Source organism: Sinocyclocheilus grahami, unplaced genomic scaffold (genome assembly GCF_001515645.1).
Source record: "Sinocyclocheilus grahami isolate Dianchi unplaced genomic scaffold, SAMN03320097.WGS_v1.1 scaffold2418.1, whole genome shotgun sequence".
NCBI classification, from domain to species: Eukaryota; Metazoa; Chordata; class Actinopteri; order Cypriniformes; family Cyprinidae; genus Sinocyclocheilus; species Sinocyclocheilus grahami.
This window is the reverse complement of record NW_015507597.1, coordinates 15,767-26,267: the sequence shown is the minus strand read 5'-3', so window position 1 is coordinate 26,267 and position 10,501 is coordinate 15,767. Positions and strand designations below refer to the sequence as shown.

Sequence of the window (10,501 nt, the reverse complement as noted above, 5' to 3'; positions counted from 1 at the left end):
AGCTCTTCCCTAGACTTGGGCTTCCTAGCCCAGCCCTTAACAGGTAAGTTATTTTAGGGTAAGCAGTTCAGGCCTTTGGTCGAAGGGGATAATGTCACTGACAGACGTCTAACGGCCCAGGGGCAACTCCCTTAAAACTTTGGTAGAGTTGGTACTTAGTGCTCACCTGTGGTTTGGCATGCACTCCCCTCAGCATGGTGGCGTGGGTATACTGTTTCCCATAGCGACCCAGAGGATGCAGTTCGATGTTCCCTTTGAAGGGAACGTCTCAGGGAACCATGGTTACATACGTAACCTGAGTAGGGAACGAGACACTGCATCCTCTAGGTATCCTGCCATGCTTCGGACGCAAGCTTCAGATGAAGAAGCGGATGACGTGTTCTCCCGGCGCCTATTTATACTATAGTCGCACCGGTAGTGACGTAATAGGCTGTCGCCGGCCAATGCTATTGTCGTTTTTTGATATATGCTTCAGACACCAGTCACACTGAAGTTGTTCCCCCATAGCGACCCCTAGAGGATGCAGTGTCTCGTTCCCTACTCAGGGAACCATGGTTACATACGTACGTAACCTGAGACATTTTGCTGTATTTGTTTTTTTTTTAACCGTTTCAGTGTTTTTTTGTTTGTTTTGTTTTTAACTATGCAAGGTGCGGGAATAATGTGCTGTCCATAGGAATCAAATATAATTTACATTTTAATTTTTTCAGCAGCTGTTGCCCATATTCCTCCTGTCAGGAGAGGAGACAACAAAACCAGAATGCCTCCTGAGAGTGAGTCTAGTCTTCATTGATACGCAGAGACACTATACAGGATATTTGAGCCACCTAAAGGGTCACTTCAGGGTGCTGATTATTTTACAGGCACCCATTACATTGTGACATACTGTAACATCATGTGTGTTGTGTGTTTCAGTGAGTGATTTGAGGATTGTTCTTCTTGGTAAGAGTGTGTCAGAGAACAGCCAAGTGGGAAACTTCATCTTAGGAAGAGCTGCGTTTGACAGTGAATCTCCTTCAGATGATGTAGCGCCGTACAGTGACAGAGTCCGAGGAAAACATGCGACTGTCATCAACACTCCTCTCCTGCTCAACCCAGATCTCTCACTACGTCACATCACACAGGCAGTGAAGGAGTGTTTGTCTCTGTGTGCTCCAGGACCTCACGTGATCATTCTGGTCCTCAAACCTGACGAGTGTTCAAGAGAAGAGAAAGTGTGCATCGAGATACTGCTCAGCTGTTTCTCTGACAGTGTGTTTCAACACACCCTGGTGCTCACGACACAAGAGCCAGAACGCGCTGAGCCGACTGAAGTCAATGATGTCATAAAGGAAATCATTAAAAAGTGTTCTAACAGACACAACAGATTGGAGAGAAACAGCACTCCTGCTGACCTTATAGCGACAGTTAAGGAAATTGTTCAGGAGAATGATGGATGTTACTTGAATTGTAACAAATGTGAAGATTTCACTACAGAAGCCACAGAAAGAGGTGAGTGCACAAAATATTTCAGTATATATAATTTATTTGTAAATAAACATTTTATGCTGCAGTCACATCATGTTGCATCAAGTTATCAGCATATTGGTATGCATGTCATGTAAACCTCTATATTAAACTAGTTTCAAAAAAAGTAAATCGAGACAAACGTTTGAGTTGGCTTTTATGAAAGCCTGGGGTCCTTTGTTCCTACTTTATTTAAAATATTTTAGATGATATTTTTAGAAAAATGCTCCCCTCACCTCAGAGGGTTTTCTTTGAGCCTGTCGCTCCTACCCAATAAAGCATTACAATAATCTAACCTTGAGGTCATAAACGCATGGATTAACATTTCTGCATTTGACATTGAGAGAATAGGTCGTAATTTAGATATATTTTTAGATGGAAAAATGCAGTTTTACAAATGCTAGAAACACGGCTTTCTAAGAAAAGATTGCTATCAAATACCACACCTAGGTTCCTAACTGATGACGAAGAATTGACAGAGCAGCCATCAAGTCTTAGAGAGTGTTCTAGGTTATTATATGCAGAATTTTTAGGTCTTATAATTAACACCTCTGTTTTTTCAGAATTTAGCTGTAAGAAATTACTCATCATCCAGTTTTTTATATCGACTATGCATTCTGCAAATTGGTATGTTTCGCCGGGCTGCGAAGAAATATAGAGCCGAGTATCATCAGCATAACAGTGAAAGCTAACACTGTGTTTCCTGATGATATCTCCCAAGGGTAACATGTAAAGTGTGAAGAGTAATGGCCCTAGTACTGAGCCTTGAGGTACTCCATACTGCACTTGTGATCGATATGATACCTCTTCATTCACTGCTACGAATTGATGGCGGTCATATAAGTACGATTTGAACCATGCTAATGCACTTCCATTAATGCCAACAAAGTTTTCTAGTCTATGCAAAAGAATGTTGTGGTCAATAGTGTCGAACGCAGCGCTAAGATCCAATCGCACTAATAGAGAGATACAACCACAATCAGATGATAAGAGCAGGTCATTTGTAACTCTAATGAGAGCAGTCTCAGTACTATGATACGGTCTAAATCCCACACATTTCTAAAATCCTATATGGTAAGGGTTACACGTTGTTAGCCTCGTTCCCTTTCTCTGAGTTGGCTTAGGCCCCGGTACTCGCCTTGGGCTCCACTCAACTAGTGTGTCTCTGTTGATACACTTTTAAAGCATCACTCCCCTCACTGTAGAGGGTTATTTATGAGCATGGTGCTTTCTTCCAAGCGTTCGAGTTCTCTCACCTTCTGAGGAGTTGAATTCCCCGCTCCGTGGGCTGTTCTTGTGGTAGTGTTTAGCAGTGCTCCACTCTATCAGAGGGTTGCCTATGAGCACGCTACTTCTTTTCTGAATTCGGAGTTCTCCTCTCACATGGAGAGTTGAGTTCTCTGTTTTCCCAGAGCACCTGGAGTTTTTGGCTAAGCTTGCAGTACGCTTATCCTTCAGGATTTCTAATGAACATGCTGTAGGTCGGGCCCCCTCTCGGCTGAGAGTTGGGTGTTATGCTCCCTCAGCTAGGTAACTTACTGCTAGCCATTCCAGCATTATACCATGAGGATGAGTTGGTGCTTATCAGACGTATTGTTCTTGGGCTGCGCCATTTCCATCTATGGTCTGCTCCTTCAGAGTGCCACGAGGGCCCCTTAGAACGGTATCTTTAAAATCCATGATATGGTAAGTGCGCACGCGAAGTCCCTGTGCACTTTCTAAAATCCACCCTGTGGTAAGTCCGCACATTAAGCTTTTTGCGTTCTTTCGTGCCCTTTTTTGAGTTGGTTAGGCCCGGGTTCCACCTTGAGCATCACTCCACTTATGTATCCTCAGGATACCTACTTTAACAGGGTGTTGCTACTAGGGGTCTGTTGAGACAGTTCCTTCAGCAAGCTCATGCAGAGCAAGCGGTAGCTTCCTGGGTGACAGGCCAAGACCTAGTACGATTCTATCCCCTTACAGGAATCTATTCCTGATTCCAAGCCTTGAGCTCTACCCCGGGCCCAGGAGTTCTGGCCCTAACAGGTAAGTTTTTTTGGGTATGTAGCTTAGACCTTTGGCTGTAGGGGATAATGTCACTGACAGCCGTCTAGCGGCCCAGGGGCAACTCCCTTAAAGCTTTGGTAGAGTTCGTACTTAGTGCTCGCATGTGGTTTGGCATGCACTCCCCTCAGCATGGTGGCGTGGGTATACCATTCCCCATAGCGACCCCTAGAGGATGCAGTGTCTCGTTCCCTACTCAGGGAACCATGGTTACATACGTACGTAACCTGAGACGTTTTGCTGTATTTGTTTTTTTTTACCGTTTCAGTTTTTTAGTTTTTTTTGTAAAACTATGCGAGGTGTGGGATTAATGTGCTGTATATAGGAATCAAATATAATTTACATTTAAATTTTTTCAGCAGCTGTTGCCCATATTCCTCCTGCCAGGAGAGGAGACAACAAAACCAGAATGCCTCCTGAGAGTGAGTCTAGTCTTCATTGATACACAGAGACACTATACAGGATATTTGAGCCACCTAAAGGATCACTTCAGGGTGCTGATTATTTTACAGGCACCCAATACATTGTGACATACTGTAACATCATGTGTGTTGTGTGTTTCAGTGAGTGATTTGAGGATTGTTCTTCTTGGTAAGAGTGTGTCAGAGAACAGCCAAGTGGGAAACTTCATCTTAGGAAGAGCTGCGTTTGACAGTGAATCTCCTTCAGATGATGTAGCGCCGTACAGTGACAGAGTCCGAGGAAAACATGCGACTGTCATCAACACTCCTCTCCTGCTCAACCCAGATCTCTCACTACGTCACATCACACAGGCAGTGAAGGAGTGTTTGTCTCTGTGTGCTCCAGGACCTCACGTGATCATTCTGGTCCTCAAACCTGACGAGTGTTCAAGAGAAGAGAAAGTGTGCATCGAGATACTGCTCAGCTGTTTCTCTGACAGTGTGTTTCAACACACCCTGGTGCTCACGACACAAGAGCCAGAACGCGCTGAGCCGACTGAAGTCAATGATGTCATAAAGGAAATCATTAAAAAGTGTTCTAACAGACACAACAGATTGGAGAGAAACAGCACTCCTGCTGACCTTATAGCGACAGTTAAGGAAATTGTTCAGGAGAATGATGGATGTTACTTGAATTGTAACAAATGTGAAGATTTCACTACAGAAGCCACAGAAAGAGGTGAGTGCACAAAATATTTCAGTAAATATAATTTATTTGTAAATAAACATTTTATGCTGCAGTCACATCATGTTGCATCAAGTTATCAACATATTGGTATGCATGTCATGTAAACCTCTATATTAAACTAGTTTTTAAAAAAAGTAAATCGAGACAAACGTTTGGGCTGGCTTTTATGAAAGCCTGGGGTCCTTTGTTCCTACTTTGTTTAAAATATTTTAGATGATTTGACACATGCCAGATCCTGTAATCAGGATAACTGATCTCTGGCTAATTTGACATTCACGTAATAGCTGTCATTGTTCAAATTAATGCATGGTTCAGATTAACTGTACGCATGTAAGACAAATACAATTATAGTCATTATTCCATAACAATTAAATCTCTCAATAACTGTTTCCATCCACCAAATTTTAAGTGCATTTTGGGATATTGCTTAAAAAAACTAAAATGCTGAATTGAAATGCCAAGATGCGCATTAATTCTAAAAATATGCATAAAAAACATATGCACTTTATTAAGTTAGATAAAAAAAAAAATTTATCTGATAAGAATAAATGTAATTATATGCATCAAAAAAGTCATGTGGTTTTGCATGATGGGACGGCATAACTACACAAACCAGTGGACGGACCGATCTTGTCACACAGTATTTGAAATGCTGTTTTGATCATTCTAAAGTGCCTGAACAAAGACTGTCGTCAAAGTGGTTCGGTATAATTACCTTCCAGAGCTGTCTTACACGACTGCATTCCCAAACAGCAGACACCACCAAAAATAAGATAACAAGTTTATTGCGTCTTAAGTTTGTTTCGTCTGTGTGCTCTGAAACTCAAGTCATTTAATATATATTTATATGTACAAAAATTATTATATACAGTGGCTTCTCCTACTTAGTGATATTTAGAACCAGTTTATCAGGAAGTGAATATTTTGTACCCTTTGACTCGCTGGAATGAATCGCTGCTTTATTTTGTAAAGTCTTTCGGAACAACAGCTGAATATTCAGACCTTACAACACTTTTAAAGCATCATGATATGTTTAAAGATTAGGATGTTCAAACAAGACATTTAATTTTGTCTAGGTACAGTACAGCCATACACAGTGTGAATACTAATTATACTATATTGAAATCTGGATGTTCAAACTATTATTTTCTTTTCTTTTCAGCGGCACAGGTGGAAACAGGTCAGGAAAAAGCTATTAGAAACCGCCAGTCTGCTGTTAACGAGAATCCTAAAATGTCAAGAGAAACCACAAGCAGCGAAAACATGGAAACAGATCTCAGCAATGCAAAGGGCTTGAGTGTTGCACAAATTATAAAGGACAGCCAGAGCAGAAAAATAGAAGATGGAAGCAATGAAAACCTACCAATTTTTAAACTACATCTGGTTGAAACATGGCAGCACATTGATGGATTCTGCAGAAGAAGCACATTTGGGAAAAACATCCCAAAAGAGAACAAGACCATTATGATGATCGGAGCCACAGGTGCAGGAAAAACCACTCTAATTAACAGCATGATCAACTACATTCTGGGAGTGCAATGGGAGAACGACTTCCGGTTTGTGCTGATAGATGAAGGGAAGCAGAAATCCCAGGCTGAAAGCAAATGTCAGCTTTTTTTTATCAGAATTTTTGATTATTGATGAGAAGGTGCTCCTAAATTTTTTAATTACGAAGACAAGTGCTCCTAATTACAAGAAGAAAAAAACTGCTCTTAAACTGGGTGTGTGACAGGAATTTTTTTTGGCTTTAACCCCTACAATATAATAAGGAGTAGAATAAGAGAAATAAGTTACCAATCATATGAAATTAGTATTAATAAATTAATTTGTATTACAGAAGTGGCACACAAAAGTGGCTTGTAACGACTTCGAACGTGGCTGTCTTTATGAACTGACGGAAATCCGTCGTAGCGACGGAACTTTAATCCCTGTAAGATGTTGCTGTTAGATAGTTGCTGTTTATTTTTCCTTGAATTTGGCTTTTGGGTTACATTCAATATTTAGATTTTCTATACATTGAAAATCTCCGACATGACTTTATCATCTTTTCTGGAAGTCTTTCGGAACAACAGCTGAATATTCAGACCTTACAACACTTTTAAAGCATCATGATATGTTTAAAGACTAGGATGTTCAAACAAGACATTTAATTTTGTCTAGGTACAGTACAGCCATACACAGTGTGAATACTAATTATACTATATTGAAATCTGGATGTTCAAACTATTATTTTCTTTTCTTTTCAGCGGCACAGGTGGAAACAGGTCAGGAAAAAGCTATTAGAAACCGCCAGTCTGCTGTTAACGAGAATCCTAAAATGTCAAGAGAAACCACAAGCAGCGAAAACATGGAAACAGATCTCAGCAATGCAAAGGGCTTGAGTGTTGCACAAATTATAAAGGACAACCAGAGCAGAAAAATAGAAGATGGAAGCAATGAAAACCTACCAATTTTTAAACTCCATCTGGTTGAAACATGGCAGCACATTGATGGATTCTGCAGAAGAAGCACATTTGGGAAAAACATCCCAAAAGAGAACAAGACCATTATGATGATCGGAGCCACAGGTGCAGGAAAAACCACTCTAATTAACAGCATGATCAACTACATTCTGGGAGTGCAATGGGAGAACGACTTCCGGTTTGTGCTGATAGATGAAGGGAAGCAGAAATCCCAGGCTGAAAGTCAGACGTCAAAGATCACAGCATATCAAATTAATCACATGGATGGTTTCCAGGTCCCATATTCTCTGACCATAGTGGACACACCAGGCTTTGGTGACACCAGAGGAATTTCACATGACCAGAAAATCACAGCACAGATTCAGGAGTTCTTCTCTGCCCGTGGAGGGATCGACCACATTGATGCTGTGTGTTTCGTAGTACAGGCTTCACTTGCTCGTCTGACACACACACAGAAATATATCTTCGACTCCATTCTTTCCATATTTGGGAAGGATATTGCTGAAAACATCATTGTGCTGGTCACCTTTGCAGATGGGAAAACGCCTCTGGTTCTCGAGGCCATCAAAGTCTCTCAGCTTCCCTGTTCCACCAATGAGTCCGGGGATCCACTTCACTTCAAGTTCAACAACTCTGCCATGTTTGCTACCAATAAGAAATCTGGAGGAGCTAAGGAGTTTGATTGTGAAAACTTTGATCAAATGTTCTGGAATCTGGGATTTTCTAGCATGACCAAATTCTTCACGTCCCTTAACATGATGCAAACTAAGAGCTTGTCTCTGACACAGGAGGTCTTAAAAGAGCGACAACAGCTAGAAGTGCTTGTGGAACGTCTCCAGCCCCAGATTAATGCTGGTCTGACAAAACTGAATGAAATCAGGGAGACATATGCTGCTCTGGAGCAGCACAAGGCTGAAATGGATGCAAACAAGGATTTTGAATACGAGATTGAAGTAACTGTCCCAAAACAGATCAAAAACACATCTAGCACCTTCTTAACCAACTGCCAAATTTGTCACTTCACATGTCATGACAAATGCATTTATGCAAATGACTGTGATAAATATAAGTGCTCTGCCATGAAAGACGGAAAGTGTAACGTCTGCCCTGGAAAGTGTGTCTGGAATGTGCACTTCAATCAGAAATACAAATGGAATTATGTCACACACACAAAAAAGGAAACCTATCAGGATTTAAAAAAGCGATATGAGGATGCACATGGACAGGTCATGTCAACAGAAAAGATCTTTGAAGAGCTTGAAAATGAGCTTGATGTTGTCCAGGATAATGTGGCTGGACTCATTAAAAACTCTCAAATGTCCTTGAAGCGGCTGCAGGAAATTGCCCTCAAGCCCAATCCTCTTTCTGTCCCGGACTACATTGATCTGATGATTGAATCTGAAAAACAAGAAGCCAAACCTGGATTTAAGGATCGCATTAAGTCTTTATTGGAAGTCAGGCAGAAAGCAGACATCATCAGTAAGGTTTCCACAGGAGAAGTGCTTCCACAGCATTGGAAAGAATACAAACGCACAGGAAAAAATAGAACTTTGAGTGATATAAGAGGCTGGTTCAATTTTGGATTAAGGAGAAAGTAGGCAGGAACCAGCAAATGATAAATTAAACTGTAATAATGACGTCAACAATCAACACAAAATGAAAGTAAAGTGGAACGCCCTCACAGACGACTGCTACACAAACAAAACTCAACACAAAACTCCCTGGCCTGGTCCTCTCACATCCTTCACTGTCATCTCTCCTCCTTTTATCCTTCCAGAGCTCCACCATGGGTCTCGTGACCGCTGTGACACACAGGTGTCGTTCATTTACACTCGCACCACCGGCCTCGCTCTGTTCCCACGCCTAACCTGCTCTGCTAAACACATTCAGTAAAACTAAGAATTTTGGCTTTTTGTTAAAATGTTCTGTATGCGTTTTTATTATACTTAATACATCGGTTTAAAAATGGTCTTCATCTTCAATCTACATATGATGTACAATACCCACCTCTATTATCATACATCTAAAGTTGATCTACGTCATATTGATTTAACTGAAAATGTAACAAATGTTCAGAATGTATCAGAATGCTGTTTTGCGATGATGTAATTTTACTTTCACTGTAAAGTTACTAAATCTAAACTCTGTATATTGCCAATGAATAGTACATAAATGTTCCCTGGATTCTTATATTGTGCTGTTCTTTTCCTGATCCTGGGACCTTGTTTGTAGTTTTTGTCAATTTTAAAACTAAAACCTAAATATTGAATAATTGAAATGTGTATATATATATATATATACAGTGGGTACGGAAAGTATTCAGACCCCCTTAAATTTTTCACTCTTTGTTATATTGCAGCCATTTGCTAAAATCATTTAAGTTAATTTTTTTCCTCATTAATGTACACACAGCACCCCATATTGACAGAAAAACACAGAATTGTTGACATTTTTGCAGATTTATTAAAAAAGAAAAACTGAAATATCACATGGTCCTAAGTATTCAGACCCTTTGCTCAGTATTTAGTAGAAGCACCCTTTTGATCGAATACAGCCATGAGTCTTTTTGGGAAAGACCCAACAAGTTTTTCACACCTGGATTTAGGGATCCTCTGCCATTCCTCCTTGCAGAGCCTCTCCAGTTCTGTCAGGTTGGATAGTAAACGTTGGTGGACAGCCATTTTTAGGTCTCTCCAGAGATGCTCAATTGGGTTTAAGTCAGGGCTCTGGCTGGGCCATTCAAGAACAGTCACAGAGTTGTTGTGAAGCCACTCCTTCATTATTTTAGCTGTGTGCTTAGGGTCATTGTCTTGTTGGAAGATAAACCTTCGGCCCAGTCTGAGGTCCTGAGCACTCGAGAAGGTTTTCGTCCAGGATATCCCTGTACTTGGCCACATTCATCTTTCCCTCGATTGCAACCAGTCGTCCTGTCCCTGCAGCTGAAAAACACCCCCACAGCATGATGCCGCCACCACCATGCTTCACTGTTGGGACTGTATTGGACAGGTGATGAGCAGTGCCTGGTTTTCTCCACACATACCGCTTAGAATTAAGGCCAAAAAGTTCTATCTTGGTCTCATCAGACCAGAGAATCTTATTCAGGTGTTTTTTAGCAAACTCCATGCAGGCTTTCATGTGTCTTGCACTGAGGAGAGGCTTCCATCGGGCCACTCTGCCATAAAGCCCCAACTGGTGGAGGGCTGCAGTGATGATTGACTTTCTACAACTTTCTCCCATCTCCCAACTGCATCTCTGGAGCTCAGCCACAGTGATCTTTGGGTTCTTCTTTACCTCTCTCACCAAGGCTCTTCTCCCCCAATAGCTCAGTTTGGCCGGAC

At 41.2% G+C, this 10,501-nt stretch overlaps 1 protein-coding gene across 1 annotated transcript; it reads left to right on the top strand.

Annotated features, from left to right (window-relative positions):
- Window positions 1–717: 717 nt before the first annotated feature.
- On the top strand, window positions 718–8,761 carry LOC107574972 (uncharacterized). The gene is made up of 5 exons (XM_016261391.1): window positions 718–773; window positions 916–1,491; window positions 3,915–3,974; window positions 4,117–4,692; window positions 6,948–8,761. Exons 1-5 carry the CDS (start codon window positions 761–763, stop codon window positions 8,759–8,761), a joined length of 3,039 nt encoding a protein of 1,012 aa, XP_016116877.1. The 5' UTR covers window positions 718–760.
- The last annotated feature ends 1,740 nt before the right edge of the window (window positions 8,762–10,501 follow it).

What these genes read in the sequence shown, in the direction of transcription:
- LOC107574972 (XM_016261391.1), top strand. An exon ending in AACCAGAATGCCTCCTGAGA is followed by an intron (nt 3,975 to 4,116) that starts GTGAGTCTAGTC and finishes TGTGTGTTTCAG; the next exon opens with TGAGTGATTTGAGGATTGTT. An exon ending in TACAGAAGCCACAGAAAGAG is followed by an intron (nt 4,693 to 6,947) that starts GTGAGTGCACAA and finishes TTTTCTTTTCAG; the next exon opens with CGGCACAGGTGGAAACAGGT.